Source organism: Lonchura striata, chromosome 4 (genome assembly GCF_046129695.1).
Source record: "Lonchura striata isolate bLonStr1 chromosome 4, bLonStr1.mat, whole genome shotgun sequence".
NCBI lineage: Eukaryota > Metazoa > Chordata > Aves > Passeriformes > Estrildidae > Lonchura > Lonchura striata.
Genome location: NC_134606.1, coordinates 27738719 through 27759079, shown reverse-complemented (window position 1 = coordinate 27759079; position 20361 = coordinate 27738719). Strand labels below are relative to the sequence as shown.

General features: G+C 42.5%; 2 protein-coding genes across 3 annotated transcripts in view; one reads left to right on the top strand and one right to left on the bottom strand.

Moving 5' to 3' along the window:
* Positions 1–6811: 6811 nt before the first annotated feature.
* PAICS (phosphoribosylaminoimidazole carboxylase and phosphoribosylaminoimidazolesuccinocarboxamide synthase) overlaps positions 6812–20361 on the bottom strand; it is a 39534-nt gene continuing 25984 nt past the window's right edge. Inside the window, exons 1-10 of one of the 2 annotated variants that reach the window (XM_021532878.3) lie at positions 17239–17283; positions 16923–16968; positions 16045–16242; positions 13056–13234; positions 12219–12398; positions 12015–12128; positions 10156–10239; positions 9874–10054; positions 8712–8870; positions 6812–8046 (exon numbers count right to left, since the gene is read on the bottom strand). In XM_021532878.3, coding sequence (XP_021388553.1) covers positions 7880–8046; positions 8712–8870; positions 9874–10054; positions 10156–10239; positions 12015–12128; positions 12219–12398; positions 13056–13234; positions 16045–16242; positions 16923–16968; positions 17239–17253 — 1323 coding nt within the window. In that variant the 5' untranslated portion in view covers positions 17254–17283 and the 3' untranslated portion in view covers positions 6812–7879. Of the gene's footprint in view, positions 8047–8711; positions 8871–9873; positions 10055–10155; positions 10240–12014; positions 12129–12218; positions 12399–13055; positions 13235–16044; positions 16243–16922; positions 16969–17238; positions 17284–20361 lie in introns of those variants that run through there. The other variant, XM_021532806.3, reaches the window with a different exon arrangement.
* The window catches only part of PPAT (phosphoribosyl pyrophosphate amidotransferase), a 41774-nt gene continuing 38814 nt past the window's right edge, over positions 17402–20361 (top strand). The window contains exon 1 of the mRNA XM_021532992.2: positions 17402–17665. Coding sequence (XP_021388667.1) covers positions 17538–17665 — 128 coding nt within the window. The 5' untranslated portion in view covers positions 17402–17537. The remainder of the gene's footprint in view (positions 17666–20361) is intronic.

The following is a 20361-nucleotide window of genomic DNA, read 5'->3' as shown; positions in this document are numbered from 1 at the left end:
TGTATTTTGAATCTGGGGAGTTATTACAAGTTATTTTTTAAATTTTCTTCCCCTCCCCTTCCTGCAGCATGGGTTCTTTAGCTATCGAACAATAAAACAGCAGCCAGCTAAGGACAATGTTTGATCACCTTATATTGTTACAAGGTTCAAAATCAATGTAGTTAAGCCTGAATGGAATGCAGGTAGTCTAGACTTGAGCAGAAGGGAAAAGGGGAAATCTCTTCTTATGTAGGCAAGGTACAACACCATTAATGATTAGTCTTACCTGATGATGAGTCACAGTCAACAAAAGAGTCAGCCTCAAGGGAGTCTCCTTTGCTGGGCAGGATAGGACAACCAGCCAACAAAGTGCTGTCCTAAATTACTGTTGGGTTACCTTATTTTTGAGATTGTGCCTTCTTTGTTCAGTTGAAAGATTGACAAGTTCATGCAGAAATGTTCTTTGTATAAGCATGAGATCAAAATTAGATGTGTCTCAAAAGACTGGTGATCCATAAATAGCTATACAGTTAATTGGATGTGCACATATGTTAATACGACAGCTCATAAACTTCAATGAGATGGGGGTGGAGTCACCATACTCAGAAATACCTGCCTGGAAGTGGTGTGTGTTTTGGCAAGGAGTTCTTCACAGTTTTTTTTAAATTATGGCCAGAGATCTCACTGAATTTCTTAATTTATTATTAATATTTACCTCCAGCCTTTTACCAAACATCATTTCTTGTAACAGCTTGCTGCCCTGCATGAGCACTGATGAACATTTGGTTTAGAAACTTCCATTTCTTGGTAGGAAATAGTAAATTCATATTTCTCCATCTAACTTGATTTTTTTTTGGCAATTGGCAAGCATTTGTCACATTCATTAGAGCAAATTGTTTCTTTGTAGACCTTTTACTGGCCTCAAGTTTCTTTAAGGACAATGTGCAAAGATGACTAAAGATGACTGTAAGATATGTTGATGGGAGTGAAACTTAAAAGCGATGTTAGAACATTAGTAGAAAGATGTTTGCTCTGAACCCCGTGAAAGATGAGGCCAGATTCAAACACTGTTATATGCTTTACAAAACGTGGTCATCTTTTTGGTTTTTTTAGGTGAGCTAACCCATTCCTTGGAGCTCTGCATCAGTACATGTGGGGTGGGGTAAATGTCTGCTAGATACTCAAACTGTGCTTTAGACTCACTTGCATTAATTACAAATGAGACAGTATAGTAGGGTAGAATTACGTGCACACAGTCCTGAGTCCTGGGGAGCAGCATGAGGGAGCCTCACAGTACCAGGCTCTGCTCACCTGACATTGTGCCAGGGACAGTTCCCAGAGAGAATGGTTGCCTTTGGGCACTGTCAGGAGCAGTATCCAAACCACATCTGCCTGGCCTGCACCTCACCAGTGTTGAGATGTTTTTTCAGTACTGGCTTTGACTGTAATGACCTGGCTATCTACAACTGGATTTACACTGGGAAGGGTTTCCGCTTAGTAGATGAACTACCTTTCTGAGGAAGATAGTATTCATGGTATCATGCTGCAATCTATCCATTATCCTTTCATTTATGCACTTTTCCACAATAAACCCAAAAAAGCTAAAGCTGTAAAATGCTTAATCATAGAATTTAAGATTTTCTAAGGCCTTTACCAAAACAAAAGTCTATTGACCCTTGCTTTTTGTGAAGTTATGCTTTCCTGTCTGCTCATGACTCTTAACTGCTTTTACAAGCAAAGACAAGTAGCAGGATTTCATGACGGATTTAAAAACAATCCACTCTTGATTGTAGAAGTGATGTAATTAAATTTGAGTCAGAAATGTCTATGAGCATATGACAAGCTCTAGGACAAAATGTTTTGAGTGTTGGAGAGAAAGTAGTTGGTAATGAAGTCTTCACAATTCCAGTTGAGGGGTTTGGTTTTGTTTCATAAGTAAGTTGGAAGGATGTCCTATATTGGAAATAACTTTTAAAGCATACTGAATACAAACCTGTACTAGCTATGAAACTGGCCATTTAGTAGATGTTTAGTGTTCAAAAAGGGAATGATGTAATGGGAAGCCAGAGACTGTGCCATACTAAGACAAATACAGTCACTTTCCAATCCAAACAAGCTCTTTGGAGCTTGGCGTCTTAATTATACTGTCTATTTAAGTGAGTGTTGGTTCCTTGCGCTCAAGAGCTTTCTGGCCTGTCAGAATATTTTTATCAGCATAAAGAGCTACAGGAGGGGCAAAGTGGGATACTAGCCCCCTTGCAGTGCTCTAAGGGGAGGGGCAATGTTTCTTCTTTTTTCTCTTGTTTTCTTCCTTCTGTTTACCCCTCTTGCATCAGCCCTCACTTGATTCTGACTGAAGGTTCCTCCCCTGCCAGCATATAAAACCCGTTCACCAGATGCTTTAGCTGCCTGCTGGATGAAATCCTGGGGTCTGAGAAGCACCAAATGAATTACAGCCCATTCTTTTCTGTGAAAAGCTCTGTCATTGAAAAAGACTTGAACTTAATGCTTGATATTCCCAAGCATCTGTTAAGCTTCTGGCAGCTTATTTGCTATATTATTTTTCTGTGAAGATATCCTCCTACTGGTGATGACATCTGTCATCTGGAGGGGGGAGAGAGAGAGAAAAGCTGTTACAGTTCATTCTTTTACCAACTTCTGTCCAAATGCATCTTCATTCCTTCCTAAAGAAGTTCTGAATTTTACCTCCCACAGGGAACAATAAGTCTGTCTAAGATGACCTTTGCACTCAGGGAGTACCCTTCAGGAAGTAAATCTTGTCCTGAAAAAAGCTGCCCATTGCAGCTGAACTGACATTTTGTAGTCATCATACAGAAGAAAGATAACAGGACCTGTCTGAGGCCTGCTACAAGACTCCCAAGGCACAAACCCAAAACTCTAGAGGCAAGCTCACTTAAGGAAACAAACTGAGACAGTTGGGTGGAAAAGGGGAGGTCATAATCTTCCCACAGATCTCTGCATGCCTGTGGTGGTTAAAGCACTCTTCTAAGTATTGAGGGAAAGGTTATGTTTTGTCCTTTTCTCCAGTAGCAAGGGGATCAAATTGCTTATAACCAGGGTAGCTGTTCTAACGTGAGGAGTGTGTATTAGGTTTTGTGTGGATAGATGTGCTTTGAGGTCCTGAATGGAACACTAACTTCGTGTATCCTGATAAGGATGGTTAGTAAGAGGCTGCTTTGCCCTGTTAAGATCTAAAATGCTTCTGCAAAAGTGCAAGAGGAGATGCTGAAGTGGTTTTAGGTCCCTCTCACCCAGGCAGCCATTGCACAGTTACAGTGAAGATCTCTGAATGCACACATTTAGATCACAAGTGGAACAGGGATCTGGGAACTGGGACTGCAATACAATTCTAGAGGCATTTCAGCTCTGCAGAAAATTCCGAGTTTGTATTGGGTTTGTATTGTTTTTGTTGGGTTTTTTAATTAACCCTCAATGAAACGTCTCTTCCTTTCTCCTCTAATACATACTTTGAAAGAAGTCTTGAGCATTCCAACATTTACACTTTATTTTTGCCTGAACCCAAAGAGCAGTTGTGTAAGCTTTTGGAAGTTTTGAACAGGAAGTGTCAACTGAAAATGCACAGGCCATGCCAACTGCAACACAATCCAAATACAGTGCAACTGGCACCTCTGATTTTATTTTAAAACATGGCTCAGAATTTCCACCACTAGTTCACAATTAAGTTGCAGTGCTAAAGAAATCACTGAGGCTGTAAGAAAAGGTTCAAATGTGCACTCCAGTGGAGGAACAATCATAATTTTTCTTTAGGTATGAATTCCTTTAAAATAGGGACTGCCTTAATGCCACCCTGAAGAAGTCTACAGCACATTCTCTCCAAGGCCTTCAATTCACTTTTACAGCTCCCCACAGGCAGCAGATGTTAAAAACATACTTTCAGTGTTCTGGATAGATGCTTTAACCTTTGAGCTGTGGATGAAGAACAAGCCTGTGTGAGCCATGACTGATTTTCCCCTCACTTTTACAAAATGGTTGTGGCTTTTTTTGTGGAAATGAAATTATGCTAGCAAGGCTGAGCATTAGCTGCCATTCACCTGTACCTGAAGCAGTGTAGGATGTAAAAGAAGTTCTGCCATCAGCACTTCCCTCTGCTAAGTCCAGTTATTTGCTGTTATGTTTAAAGAACATTTACTGTTAAGCAGGTAACTGCTAACTAGGACATCATCTAATTCAGGGTCCTAGGTTCCACAGCAGGTGCTTAAAAGACCTTCATTACAGGTATTTCAACTCAATGTACCAAATACAAATAAACTTCATTAACTACTCTACATAATTTCTGTGAAGATAAAAGCACTTTTTTATTCAAGAATTTGTTAGGATTGTTTTTAAAATTGGACCAAAAAAGTGCAAGTGCTACAAAAGTAATTTCGGACTGGAGCGATTTTCAGTTTATTGCATCAATGTAATAGTTGGAATGCTGAATCAAAGGGAAGTATTTTCATTCCATGGCAAAAGCTTTGTGAAGAAGTTTCAGCTAAACTAAACAGCTGACCTTTAGGGCAGCTGGCCTTAAGGGCCGCTACAGAAAATCCTTGCAGATATTTGCAGGTTTTGTCTGCTGATCACAGCAGCACACTATTAATGTCAGCTGCTATGTCTTGGTGCTTCTTTGCAAGGCAACTGCTCAAGCAAGGATTTGCAACTAGAAAGTTCAATACAGACTGCATAAAAACCCCCCCAAATAACCCACACCATCCAAAAGCTGAAGAATGACCATCTCTATGGCAACTAAAGCACTTGGCACACTCATGCCTCACGTAAATTGGCACAATTTTACAAATGAAGTTAGCATAATCCAGGTTAAAGTAATGCGAGTAAAGTATCTAGAGACCAAACAGAGTATTTCAGGTGTTAGGACTCAAATCATCATCTATTACTAATTGTTATTGCATAGTGGAAGACTACAGACAGCACAGCACTACGGGCTGAAGAGGCACCAGTGGCTGGCTGTAGTTGTGTATCCCAGCATGGTGCTAGGGTGGTCAGGTGCCAGGTTGATTACCCATCAAAGCCAACACCCACTGTAGTGCTGGGTAGGGCCGAATAGGAAATTACACCTTCACCTCTTGTGTAACTTCACCCTCAGGTTGTGTATTGTTATGCAGCTGAGTGGGCAGACTTTACAGTTGTTGGCTCTGGTGCTTGTCTGATTACAAGATAAGATGATACAATTCACTCACCCAAGCCAACAAAGGAGCATGGACTCTTCACCCCTTAATTCTCCTACTAGTTGAAGTTAACATCAGTGTCTTGTCAGGAGAGTTGTTGGCATGCTTTCAGATGTGCCTTGGCAAATATGCAGGCAAGTACTAACTTGGTAAATAGTTTACTTGCTAAAAAAAACCCAAAATCCTGAGGATCTTTACTTGGAAGCCACTGCTTCCACAAATACAGCATAGAACCATAGAATCATCTAGGTTGGAAGAGACCCTTAAGATCATCAAGTCTAACCATCCATCCAGCACTATCATTGCAACCCCTGAGCCATTAAACCTTATCACCCAGTACCAGATCCAGACACTTTTAGACCACCTCCAGGGATGGTGACTCCACCATCCAGGCAACTTATTCCAATGTCTGACAACACTAACAGTGAAAAAGAAATTCTAATATCTAATCTGAATCTCCTCTGTCTGAGCTTTAGGCCGTCTCCTCTTGTCCTCTCACTGCAGGCACAGCAGGAGAGCCCAAAGCCCTCCCCACTACAGCCTCCTTTCAGGGAGCTGTAGAGAGCAGGGAGGTCCCTCCTGAGCCTTCTCCAGGCTGAACAAACCCAGCTCCCTCAGCTGTTCCTCACAGGACATGTTTTCTGGACCACTCATTAGCCTTGTTGCCCCTCCCTGGACATGTGCCAATATCTCCATGTCCTCTTTAAAGTGAGGGCCCAGAACTGGACACAGCAGTTGAGCTGCAGCTGCACTAGTGCAGGAGGATCATCACTTCCCCAGTCTTATTGGTTACACTAATGCTGACACAGGCCAGGGTGCCACTGGCCTTCTTGGCCACCTGGCACTCACTGGCTCATGTTGAGCTGCTGTTGACCAGCATCCCCAGGTCCTTTTCAGACAGCTTTCTAGCCACTCTGCCCCAGCCTGTAGTGCTGCCCAGGGTTAGTGTGGCCAAAGTACAGGACCCAGCACTTGGTCCTGCTGAACCTCATACCACTGGCCCTACCCATCAATCCAGGCCCTTCTGCAGAGCCTTCCTACCCCCTCCAGCAGATAAACATGCCAACCCAACTCGATGTTATTTGCAAATTTGCCAATAATAGACTAAATGCCCTCATCTAGATCATGCCACAAAGAAATTTCAGCCTCTTTGTTCTCCACTAATTCTCACTATTGATACTTCATTTAGAGATTCATTAGAAAAGCAACTACCCTAATTCTTAAGATTTCTAGTTCTTTTACTTTAGGATAAGCTCTGACCAATTTTAAACCCTTGCATTCAAGTAAACACTGCTTAGAGTTCTTCTATACAGAAACACATAATATGCGGTCAGTGCCTGTGAAGAAGGCCAGCAGCAGCAACATTTAATCCAGTTACTCACACTACAGAGCAAGCCTGACCTACCACACCATCACGGAGTACTTCATGAACAACCTAACACTTCTGAGACAATCAAGCAGCAGAGTGTCTTTCAGAAGGCTGTCACCTAATAGTGTTCCATGCAGGTTTTAGTGCATAAGCTTCTTACAAGATTATTACCTAATTTGTGGTCCTGAAGTTACATACCACAGCTGATAGCTATTTTTGAGTGTACTTTTCAATAAATCTCCATGAACCAGATGAATGCATTCAATAGTTTATTTATAATTGTAAAGCACAGGTGTTACATACTTTGAGTAATTGCATATTTGTTAGAATCTTACCTACTCAGAAGACTGGTGTGTGTAAAGACAAGAAAGTCATGCTTAGATTTCCCCCCAGAAGTTTGTTGCTTTAGTATTTGTTCCCCTGTTCAGTAAAATTTCCACAGAAAGAGTGAGGAAATATAGACACAGAATAGCTACAGTTATTGAAGTGTATGAAGACAGTCCAACATCATCACACAGCCCCTGTAGAACTACTGAAGGTAGACCTGCCTAGTATTTAAAAGAACAAAGCCCAGACTAGGCAAGAGTTAGAGCAAACAGCCAATAAGCCAAGTTACAGGTTACTCAAGCCATTTGTATTTATGGCTTGTTATGAACAAGCAAATTGGTGCCAACTTCATCACATCATTCCAAAAGATATCAATGGGGTAAATATACACACACATATTTTTAAAAAAGATACATGTATGTATATACATTTTTAAAATAAGGCATGTATTTATTTCAGGCTCTTAAAACATTTTTCCACACTCTTTTCCTATTAATACAGTATATGTTGCCATTTTATTGCTAGAGAAAGCATACCATCATTGCAAGCAGAAGAGCATAAACACTGGCTTTTGTCAACAGTCCAGTTCAGTTAATAAGGTTCAAGATATACATTCATACTATGGAAGAATGTTACTGTTACAGAAATGCAAAAGACCAGTTGAATTCTATTTAGATTGCACCAAATCATTCTCTCAACATAGTCTGTAGTTAACAGTATAGACTAAAAAGCAGAACAGCACCATTCTGGAGCAACAGAAAGAGTACCTAAGAGTACCTGAAATACTACTTCCCCATCTCTACTTAGTTGTTTTATTAAAAAATACACAAGGGAAGGATGACAACACAACAGACTTCCTATTCTTCTCTAACAATGCTTTCTTCTGCAAGAAATGATGCAGGACTTTAGAACTCATCCAGGGGTAAATCCTAATATGAATGAATATGCACCCACCATTATCATTATGTAACTAATAATAGTTATTTTTTAGTGTGACTTACAAGGAGCACTCTCTAAGTTTTTTGTCAGCCTGCTTCAGGGAGATCCAGGTGTTTAACATGTTTGATCGCAGTTTGGCCCACACTAAATGGTTGTTTAACCCAAATATTTGGGCAGCAAACTGGGCAGCTCCTTCAGGTGACAGAGTAGTAGGACAGCTAAGACCTGCAGAGAAGAGAATGCCACTTACTAAAGCATAGTTTATAGTCAAACAAAACATTTTCTCTGAAGAGCAATTTAAGACAAGGCTTCTTTCAGCCTCCAGGAGCCACATGATCCAGTTTTAAAGCCAGTGAAGTGTCACTTGTTCCATTAGTGTTAACATGACTGCTTTGTGGTACTTCACACTAAAAGCCATCATGCAAATGACTCACTTATAAAGATGTAACAGTTTTCTGGGCCTTCACTCAAGTTACTAACAAAAATAATATAGGTAAAAATGCAGTGAATAAACAGTTAAGCATTGAGGTTTACCTACCCTGATTGTTGAGAAAGATACTATTTGATCTTTGATAATAAGGAAAATACATCAAAATCCAATTACTTAAATTCCCATTAATGTTATTTTCAATTTAAAAACAAAATGTTTAGCAAGGATAAGCCAAGGTTTACTTTTTAAAAGGATTATTCATATGTAATCTTTACTCTGTCTGTTGGGCTTTTTGCCATTAAGAAGTCAAAGACTGTATGTGACATATTTCCACAGACTTCACTTGGTACTGATCCAGCTGCTTTTCCAATGCTTTGCCCTGTGTGTGTACAGTAGAACAACCAACAACAAAAAAATAGAGCTTGATTAGAACAAGAGCATAAGTTGAAGATCATCTTACCACTGGGTAGTCTGAGAGAGGACCATACATCCTGAGTACCCCAGTCAGCTGAGAGTGGAGGGCAGTTGACAACTGGGTAAGCAGTGTTACCAGACATTACTGGCCCCAAACCATTGCTTCTGCCAGCTACTGCAACAAACACTGTTGGGATTCCATCTCCTGTGAGAAGGAAGACATTCAGAGATAAGCAATCTACCTTGTTCTCTACCACTCGCTTTCATGGGAGCTTTGAATTCACAACTGTGTTTGCAGTTATCTTTTCAATTCTATTACATGGGACTAATATTTTGTGTCCAACTTCCTCCTTTAATAGAAATATCTTCTAAGAAATCTTACATCCTTAAATCCCAGAGATGTTTACCACATACAGCTGAAAGTGGCATTTCTTACTCTGCCTCTGAGGGGACGTCTCTATCAGAGGAAGAGGTGCTGCTTAGCTTTATAGAGAACATAGCCATTAAACCTCTGACATCTGTTAACCTCTGGCACCTTAAATCTGAAACAGTTCACCTCTAAGTGTTTTAACTATGGTTACCACATTTGTAGTTTCACCAAGTAGAATGGTATGCATAGAATGTGTATACTCCCACAGAAATAAAATAATGCCTGAATGTCCTCAGCTAGGCTATAAACACTTTTGAAGAGATGTTAAGTCTTCTTGGCAAAGAGGGTAATTTAAAGCAAGCATCTTTTTCTCACAGTATTTTCTCATGGCATCTAAATAAATAAGCAAAAATGTTTTCATCAAACAGAAAAAACATTGTGGGAGCAACATCTGCCTAATGTAACACATGAGAATATTCAGTCAGCTAGAGAAAATGTTGTCCTGCCTTGTTTCAGAAATACTGGCATCACCAGCAGGCTACTACAATAAATCTATTAACATGATCAGGGCTTGGGCAAAGCAATTCTGACACTGGGATAAAAGCAGAGGTTAAACTTTGAGTAATGGAAGGTGTGGCAGCACAGTAAAACAATACATTACTCCAAAATTACTTAAAGCAGTCATGCTACCAGCAAGTGTGAAACACAATTTATTGTAACACAGCTTGGTGTTCTGTTTAACAAAAAATGGAAAAACCCCACATCCATCTTTTAAGTTGCCAAGTCATTGTGAAACATGATGCTGTGTCAATCCAAATCAGTATTTCTTGGCATTTACCTTCATATTCTGCTTTGATCCTCAAGGTTTCATCTGGCCCTTTGTGAGCAGAGGTCACTCTTAATTCACAAGGTATTCCAAAGGTTGCACATGCCTTTTTTATTTTTTCGCAGTGACTGAGGTCAGAAGAAGATCCCATTAACACCACAACTCTACCTTGGCTCTTTGTTTTTAGAAGCAACTAGAGAAAAGAGCGGAGAGAGAGAGGAGAAATAAAAGCAGTTAACAGGATTAAAGGCACAGTTATCAAAGTCTAGATGTGGTCTTCATAAAAACAGGTACCTCCACTCTTTCTGAAACCCATTCAAAGTTTCTCTTAACCATTTGCAGTGCTTCAGGAGTCACTTCTTTCAGGTCCCGGTAGGACTGAAAAAAGGAAAATAAAAGCATTGAAGTGTTGTGGTTTAACCCCAGCCAGCAGCCAAGCCCCACACAGCCTCTCACTCACTCCCCCACCAGAGATCAGGAACAGAATCTCAAAGGTAGAATTGAGAAAACTAATGGGTTGCAATAAAGACATTTTAACAGGCAAAGCAAAATAAGGAATTAATTCACTGCTTCCCATGGGCAGCAGGTTTCAGCCATCTCCAGGAGAGCAGGGCCACAGCACACAACTGACTTGGAAAGACAAACACCAACTCCAAACGTCTCCCCATAACCACTTCCTCTTTCCCCACACTTCATATACTGACACGATGTGACATGGTCTGCAATATCCCTTTGGTGAGTTGGGGTCACCTGTCCCAGCTGTGTCTCCTCCCAACCTCCCATGCACCCCCAGCTTCCTCTGGCAGTGTGGCAGTACCAAAAGCAGAAAAGGCCTTGGGGTCTGGATAAGCCCTGCTCAGCAATAACAAAAACATCTTTTTATTATCAACCTTGTGTTCAGTACAAATCCAAAACACAGCCCCATATCAGCCACTGTCAGGAAAAATAACCCTACCCCAGCCAAAACCAGCAGATGAAGTTAATGTGATTTGGGTACACAAAAGACTAATTTTGCTACCATAATTGGTAATAATAATTATTATTCCTCAAATGAAATATTTGCACAGTTTCTAACAACTCCAGGTATAAACAGCCTTCTACATTGCAATTTATGCCCATTTACAACACAAAAGACTTTCAGCCACAGGGGTATTAAGGTTTTGGAAGCTTTCCACAGGAAAAAATTAAGGAAAAACATACAACTTCTTTAAAATTGGATTTGTAATGACATGATTGCCTGCAGTAGCACTGTACCAACCTAGGTTCTACATGATATCACATACCTTATTTTAGGGAACTGTCAGAGCAATTAACTCAAGCAGGCTACTACATAATTCAGGTCAAGTAAACAACAGAGCAGTTTTTCTTCCCCATTTAAAATTAATACCCTTCCTGCCATGTACAGTTTGAAATCTTCCCATGGCCTACAACACTTTCTCTCCCAGGGTAGGTCACTCCTCTCAGTAACCATGACAAACTCCTGGCACCAGCATTCCCAAACCAGTTCTTTCATAACTGGTGATCTGGTAATTCAGACATATTTGAGAAGTATAAATGCTCTAAGTTTAAATCTAGGACAAGTTCTGTTTTAAACTTGTTTGCAGGCCTCATTATGTGGGCATAGTCTATTAGCAATGCTTTTGGAGGCAACATTATTGAATTCATGGTTAACCAAAATAAATAACAAAGAAAAGCACCTGTACTGCAACTCTCTTTTAAGTATCAACAGATCTCTACTAGTAGAAGATAATAATTAATATCTGAGTAAACTGGGAAACTCGGAGGCAGACCTGGGAACCAAAGCTTCTATTCTTCCCACCAATCTGTTATCAACTATTTTATCTGTGCAAGTCAGAAATCCTTATCATTCCTGGAAATGCCACACTTCATTATGATAGCTCCAGTCAGGTATTCCTGACTGTGCTGTTGGGTATTCCAGCTGAAGATATACAGACAGAGGATTTTTTTTCTACCATAAACCAGATAAACTATTTAATGAGAACAAGCTTGGACACGAGGGATCATACAAACTGCTCTGTAACAAAGGAAGACCACCTAGAAAAAGCCACTCTGAAAGCAGATGTTAAACTGTAGGCTTTACATTCTTCATTCTTCTCCCCTGCTCACTTAGAAGGTAAAGATTGAAGCACCACCTGTTTGTCCTTTTGCTGGCTTCTGTCTCCTGCTGGCCACAGTCTCCATGAATCATTGTCAATAACATCAGCAAGAACTATTTCTTTTGTCAGCACATTAACACCAAATTCAATCTAAAAAGATAGTAAGAATCCTATTTTAGTAATTTTACAGTGTTATTTTTCCTGTCATAACCAGGGTCATGAAAAATTAGATTCTTATACCTTCAGGTCTACAAGAGTGCAGTTTTGGGGCTGCCATGCTTTTTCCAGGATCTCAAAAATGGCTTGAGTAGAACGAGACATAATATCCACTTCAGTCTGGCCAATAGTAAGTCCAGCAAAACAGAATTTTGCTTCAATTATTTGCTCTTCAGACCACTGTGGATCATTATTAGCATCATCCTGTTAAGAAAACCAGAACAAATATATGATGCAATTTAAACTTGCTAGAAGAGGAAAATAGCTATTAAAACATACAAGGTTTTTTATGTTGGTTTTTTTTCTAGGTAACAAATACAGGCTTCAAACTAATATTTTATGATTAGCATTAAAAAAATTACGGTAACATTGAAAACACTTGCTGTAACACCTGACCATCTTCAAGAGTAACAGGGTATAGCACAAACACTTTAAATTGCAGTTCACCAGATATATCTTTCTGCACACATTTCCAAAGGAGTTCAGAATCCTAAATGACTAGCTAGCTACCTACCCTCACCATCCAACTACTGTTTAATTTCTTCAATACATTAACACATCTGTTTCAACTGATGCATTAAGTCTATGTCTAAAAAGCCCTTATACCTACATTTTTCTAATTTTCAGTATAGCTTGGCTTGTTTTTCTTTGATTGTACTGTAAGCCACTACTGTATGGACTTGGGACAAAACAGCTTTTGGACAAGAATGTAAGAAAACATTAGAATGGTAAAACTACTGATAGTGACAGAATTGGTCAGCCACTAGCACTATTTGATTTATCTATCAGCATTTTAAAGGAGATAATACAGAATTCTAGTCCTGCTTAAGTTTGATTAACTTCATAGGAAGGGAAACTTACCTTGTAAAACATCTCAATTTTGGGTGGGTAAAACTTATATCCTTCTTTGACACCAGGGTTTCTCTTGAGGAAGGAGCCAGTAGCAATTCTTCTGCACACCCATTCAATTGGGATCATTTCACAGTGAGCTGCTATGAATGCTGTGTCACTCTGTTTCCTGACAAAAGCTGTTTTGATTCCTAAAGAAAAAGATGTCAGCTTAGTTTCATCAGTAAGTACACTCCACAGTTAAAACAGTAGTCACAAACATCTTTAATTTTAAGCACATCTGAATCTTGTTGTTCCCTGGACCTAAAGGATACACTAAATCGCTTCAGGGTATTTTAAGCCCACTCCAGCCTTGCAAAAGACAGTATCTTCCACAAGTCATTAGTTTTGCCAATTTTATCATACAACACTCACTTGTAACCCAGAAATCCTATTCTTGAAAATAATTTTTTTCACAGAGCCTTAAAAATTTAAATTTATCATTAACAATGCCTTTGTTTGTTAAAAAAAAAAATAGCAGCAACCAAGTACCCAACTATGTTCTCTGGTGAAAGATCCATTATAGATCAAACAGTAATTGGAGCTTTTCAAAGGAGTAACAGAGCACAGCAGTCTTTACTACTTTGCTTAATAAAAGCAGATGGGGCAGAGAGAATGGCTTTGTCCTCCCTTTCACCACAAACCAAGTTATTTAGGACACTAGATCTTGGTGATTTATTAGGCAAAAGACAGATGCAGAAGAATGTGCACTCAAAACCTGCTGCAACAAGTCAACCTTCTTACATAATTGTAAGATGATGGACCCCATATTAAACAGGGACAGCCAACATGCAGATCAGCACCTTAAGTGCAAAATGGCTCTGTTTTCAGTTTTACTCTCAAGGAAAGTCCCACCTTTCTCCTCGACATGCAGATAGGTAAAACCTTACCAAAGGAAGGCCTTGTAAAATCATGGCTCAGGTCGGTTACTTTGGCTAAGTAGAAAAGGACCATGGGAATGTGACTCAGCTGACTTAGAGGTAAAAAAACCAAGTTATCTAACCATTGTGTGTTTACATCATGGGCTATGGTGGTTGTCTGAATTCTGTTTGTTATGATTTAAAACTATGTAGCTGATAATGGGCTAACTGCTTAAAAAGGCCTGGTTTTTGCAATAAAGCAGCTCTCCTTTGCAACTGCCTGGGGACTCTGCATCGCATACCTGACCAGGGCAAGACAACTGCCAAGCCCAGTCGGCATCTGCCAGAAACAGAAGGAAAGGAGCTGCACTCAGTCAAACCAAGCAGTTCTATTCCATTCCACTTCCAGAACATAAAGGAAGAAAAAAGTCTTCCCTGACTCTTCGAAGTTTGGTGCATTTCCTTCAAAGGCAGAATGACTTAAATAATCAAGTGCACAATAAGGCCCTGTCTGGTTCACTACTACATTTTTCATCATGCAGATGTGTGCTTTTGCTAGGCTGACATTAGGTCTATTATAAAAGGGAGAGAAACTTTAACAGAACTTTGTAAATCATCACCTCTGGAAGAGTAGGTAAAGAAGAGTTGCGCAAGGCAAACATACAAACACCCTCTATAATAAGGCATTCCCACTATCTGCATTTACACCACTGAAATAAGGAAACTGGAGAAGAACCCTCCAAAGTTCTTTTGTTGCTTTTAAATGCAGCTGCAGTTTACTCTGCATGTTTTTCCATGGCACCTGTGCAAGTTATGAGTACAAGCCACTCACGGATTTTTGAAAGGTCAACAGAATGGCTTCATGTTAAAAGTGCACATCTGTAGGCTATTATTTTGATTGTTATATCTTAACTATTGCCATTCAAGAATTAGGCAAAAACATCTCACAAATTGCTCCTAAATGAAAATTAGAAGTTTTAATCAACTGCAAAAATAATCAAATACCTAGGAGGTTTCTTAGCAGTGTATGAACAACAGGCTTCTCAAGAAAGCCCATGACTCAGGATTACACTGAATTAGCATATGTGTAAGTAGTTCTTAAAATATGGGCTGAGACAAAGATATAACTTTGGAGAAACCATCTTTCTCTTCCCCATATGAAACCTGCTAGGACTTCATAGTTATCTATCACCATACCTTGTAACAGATACTAATTCCAGAGTAACTCAGCTGCTGCCTGAAGCAGTCTTTGGGTGAATGTTTCAAAGCACATAGAGCACACAGCTAAAAGGAATCTTAGCCAAGCTTACTAGTGCCTGTATTCTACTACTGTTAGCAGACTCACGACCAGCAGGAATTCTTTGCAACTTGCCATCTACTCAGTCAAAGACACTTCAAAATGCTTTTTCAAAGCAAAGCTACTGGCTCCATTTCTGGAAACTTGCTACTACACTTACTTGAGTGATTTAAGTTATGTACTCCATGAAACTCTGCTAGCATCAGAAATGCTTTGAATCTTTTAAAGTAAAGATTAAGCTTCTGATACATTCAATACAGACTGATAAATGTATTTTGCAATCTGGTCCTCACAAGTGTTATGTGCAAAGCTTACAGGAAGTTTATACTGCTATAACACATAACTGAGGGAGGGAAAAGACACTCCGATTTTACGTTTCAACTTACATACAGCGATTTCACAATGCCAGGCATAGCGTGGTAGTACCACTAGCTAGACCTGTGTTCTATGCATGCAGATGTAGTAAAGCAAGGCAGATGCATCCAGCCCAGATTTACAGGTAAGGAGATGTAGGGTATGGAAGAACTGACAAAAGCAGAGGGGAGGGGATTAGAGGCGTGTCCAAACAAGCAGGAGAAACTATTGCAGTTATCTGCAACACTAGATTACTTCAGATACTCTCATGAACAAGTCGCTCATCCAGCTCTAAAGTACCAGAGAGAAAAGCACAATTAAAAGCTAATAAAAAGAGACTAAAAAAACCGCAAGAGCCTCAAGGCAGGTTAAACTCTCTTATAAAACAATACTGTTTCGTAATAATTTCTGGAACATACAAGCATACACACTCTGCTTTTAAAACACTGACCAGCTTCCTGAAGCAGCTGGAACACACAGCTTGTCGTTGTGTTCGAAATGGCAGCCTTCCCTTCCATTCGGTCCTTCCTGGCTGCATTTCCCGCCGTTATTTGGTCTTTTGACTGCATGAGAACACATCCTGGGATATCTGGCAGCTCGTACACTTCCTTCGTTTTACCTTCATTAACTTTTTTGCCAAGTTTCAGGTCTAGAGGAACAACAAAACAAAACACAAAAAGAGGGAAAAAAAAGTCACTTTTGCATCGCAAAGATTTGTTTACTTCCGCAAGCAGAGCCACCACCTTCTAGTCCATGGGGATCCAGCAGGAACCTGCGCTGCGGTCCCCGACCAGGAGGAGCTCTGCGAGCGCTGACCCACGGAGTGATGTGGTCACGTTTCCCCCCAAGGGAGGCCGACAGCCCCGCTAAGGCTCCGCCCGGCGCTCCCGGCGCCACGGGGGCCGCTCCGGCGGCGCCCCAGCCGCCCCCACCGTGCGGGCAGCCGGGACCTGCCGCCTGAGCGGGGCGGCCGAGAGCCCCGCCGCTTCTCTTTTTTTTCTTCTTCAAACTTCGGGGCAATCCCGGAGCTCGGCGATACGAGCGGCGCGGGGAGGCTGCCGCCCCCAGCATCCTGCGCCTGGAGCTGCCCCCGCCACCTCTCCGCAGCCGTGCCCACGTACGAGCGATTACCCACGGAAAAATAAATAATAAACCCCCCACCCCAAAAAAAAAAAAAAAATCACTCATGAAAAAGTTGGCTCTCAAGTACCTATAGCCCAAGCCCGGTGGGGCATACCCATACCCCATGCTAAGCGAGCACCGGCCCCCCGAGAGAGGCACCTCCGACCGACCGACCGGCCAACCCACCCCCGACGACCGCCGGGTTACCTGATGCTGCGGGGGCCATGGCTGCGGCGGGAGCGGGCGCGGGCACCTAGGGCACAAGAGAGAGCCTGAGCGCACGCCGCAGGGCTCGGCGGCCGGGGTAAGAAGGGGCCGGCGGAAGGGGCGGGCAGCGCGGGCAGCGGGCCGCGACATCGCCCGCCAATCGCCGCCCTACGCCGCGGGGCGGCCCCGCCGAGCCCCCCGAGCCAACCCCGGAGGGCAGCATCACCCCCCGCCCCGTGCAAACACAGCCCCGGCCCTCTGCCTGGCCAATGCCGGCGCCGAGCCGCGCCCGGGCCCCGGCCCCCCGCACGCTCACCCCGCGGGCAAACATCCCCTCGGCCTGGAGCGCCCCGCGGGGCGGCGGGCAGAGTGGAATGTAGGGGAGGCGGGGCCGGGAGAGGCGGTGGAGCGGGCCGGGGGTGCGGTGTCGCCCCCCCGTATGTAAATGAGGGCGGGAGGCGCCCGGCGGGCCACCGGGATCCCCGGGCGGAGCGGGGCTGTGGGCTGAGCGCGCCGCCGGCAGCAGCGCGCGGGAGCCGCTGGAGCGGGAGCGGGACCGGGAGCGGGACCGGGAGCGGGAGCGGGGCCGCCGCGCCACCACGTGCTGCCCGCGCCATGGAGCTGGAGGAGCTGGGTATCCGGGAGGAGTGCGGCGTGTTCGGCTGCATCGCCTCCGGCGCGTGGCCCACGGAGCTGGACGTGCCCCACGTAATCACGCTGGGGCTGGTGGGGCTGCAGCACAGGTAAGAGGGGCGCGGGGCCGCGGTGTGCCCGGACGGGCCGCCCGGACGCGGCTCGGTGTCGGCCCGGGCCGCGGCGGCTGCTCGGGGCCGTGCGGCGGCACGTGCAGCCTGGAGGGCCTCGGGTCTCCGGCGGCGGGAGCGCTCTGGGACGGAGGGGAGCGCCCGGACCGGTCCCTTCCGCTCCGCCCCGGCAGCATCCCGGAGGCGAAGTGCAAGGAACACCCCTCCGCCTTCTGCCTCCCGGGCCGGTCCCGCCGAAGGAGACCTGTCGAACGCCTTTGGACCTCGGCTGCATCTCGTCTGAGTCGCATCCGCTCTCGCTGCCGGGCCCGCACCGCCGGCCCGGGCGTTCGCACGTCCCTGCGCGGAGCCCGCGGCGTGGCCGCGTCCCGGGCTGGGGGGATAAGCCCCGGGCTGGAGGGATGAGCCCCGAGCGGCAGGGGGAGTATGTCCCGAGGAGCAGGATGCGCCCGCCGCCCCGTCTCAGCCGCGCCGAGCCGTGACCTCCTGCCCTAGTCGCGGCGAGGCCCGGCCGTCATTCTCGAGATGTTCACCTTAAAGTGTAAATCACACAATCCGAGGCTACCGAAATTGAGCAGTTATTAAGCGTTTTTAGGCTCCTACTAGCGGTAGTTGTTTAGATTTATCATCATGATATAATAAAACTTCTACCTGACATATCTACGGCAATGTACAACAGACCTGATTCACTGTCAGCCACGTGGATTCAGAGCTACAGAATGAAGTTTGGGTTCTGCTTCCATTTAGTTGGTATTCAAAACAATAATGTTATGGACTGACATATACCAATAATTTTTTCAGTGGTGCCAGAAAGGGATATCGTCGTTGTGGGAACACACGCACAAGCTCATTTAGTACTACATGCTGAGCCTATTTGCTGTGGTTGATTTCACAGCTGGAAAAAGTGTGCTAAGTAAACACAGTCCTGACAGTCTAGGTAGGTGGGCTACCTAGGTAACCTGGGCATGGGTAAGTACACATGCACTGAATAGATAAAATACATTCTTTGTATTTCTTAGGTCACAGACATGCAAATGTTGCTCTGAAATTGGTTTTGGAGCAACAATAGGAAATCTTTACATGGAGATTTTCTCTTTATTACAGTAGAGAGTATACTTTTCCTGGTAAAATGCTGCATTCCTACTGACTCTCATATGCTAATAACTCTCTTTCAGCTGCAGGTATATATATTTGCCAGTGTCCACCAAAAATGTTTTTATTGGGAATGATGCAGCCAAAGTCCCAGAAACAAACCCATGGTTTTAATGTAAAATGAAACAATAGTGTCATTTTAGCTTGCATCATTCCAACCTCTGAAGAGGCTGGAAATAATCTTACCTTGTTTGTGCTTACAGTTACACTGGTAGACCTGGAGTATTTTAGGTGGAAATAAAATTATTGATGTATTTTCATTATTTTGCGTCTTATTATCTCAATTTTCATTGCAACCTTATTTCAACTTTTCAATATCCTTTGTTGTTTGTTTTTTTTTCTTTGATGGCCACTTGACAAATATATTTAATTTGCTTGAGCTCTTTAATATCAGATATCCCCTGTGGAGGACATGACTGTACACACCAATATTTATACTATGAGTGAAATTCATTATTCATTCGCAAATTGTACAGGAAGCTACACACATAGAGGCATATATGCACTATCACCAATTCTGATCTAACTCAGTAATGGTCAGAATTTTTAAGGACTGCTTTCCTGAAGGCATAAACATTGCACCTGTAAAGGTGAAATAGTCTGTTCCATTAGGTCTACCTTTGCAAGCACTCAATAAAATTCTGTTTAATAGCTGAGATGTTCCTATTTTCTTTGCTAATGTTTCTCTCTTTGCATTTTTCCTATTACAATGGGTAGAAGAGCTGGCATCCTGATCAGGAAGCAAGAGGATAACAGCTATTTTTCTTTTTACTTTTTGGAATGTCTCTTGAAAATGAGAGTTAAAATTTAGCATTCACTGAATCAGTAAACTACATTAGGCCCATGGTTTTAAAGTTAAAAACTAAGACATGTCTCTTAACTACAGGCCTTTAAAAATAATTAAATATGAAAGAAGATTGTAGTAAATGTTAACGAACTATCCAAGTCAGGCCTGAGTGACTTAACAGAAATCTGACTGGTCACTAGAAAATATAGTCCTTAGATATCATCTTCAAATTAGTAAGGATATTTATGTAATGATTACTTCCTTTTGATATAAGAATGTTCTTCTAGATTCAAATTAGAACTGTGCAATAAATCAAATTACAGAATTTGACCCTTAATTTGTCTTAGATTTTAAAATTGAGAATATTAAAGCATGGCATTGAAGCTGCATTTATGAGATGCCTGGGTCACAGAGAACATGTTATAATTTCTAATCTTTGAAATCTTACCTGTATGTGTAAAAATCCAGAGTATTTGTTAGATGCCACAAAAACATGCAGCACAAATTCTTTGTGCTTTGTGTTCTGATACAGCCGGTTGCAGCAAGGTGAAGGACTTGGCTGTTTCTGATAAATGGCCAAGAATGAGTTGATCATTTTTACTACTGTGGCATTGAAGAGATTTTCTTCAGTGGGGATGTTTGCAGCTGAAAACTTGAAACTATACACTGCATCAAGCAACCAAAATATTTAAATGTGTTCAGTGGTGTGTATGAGCAGTGCTCGCTGCTTCACTCA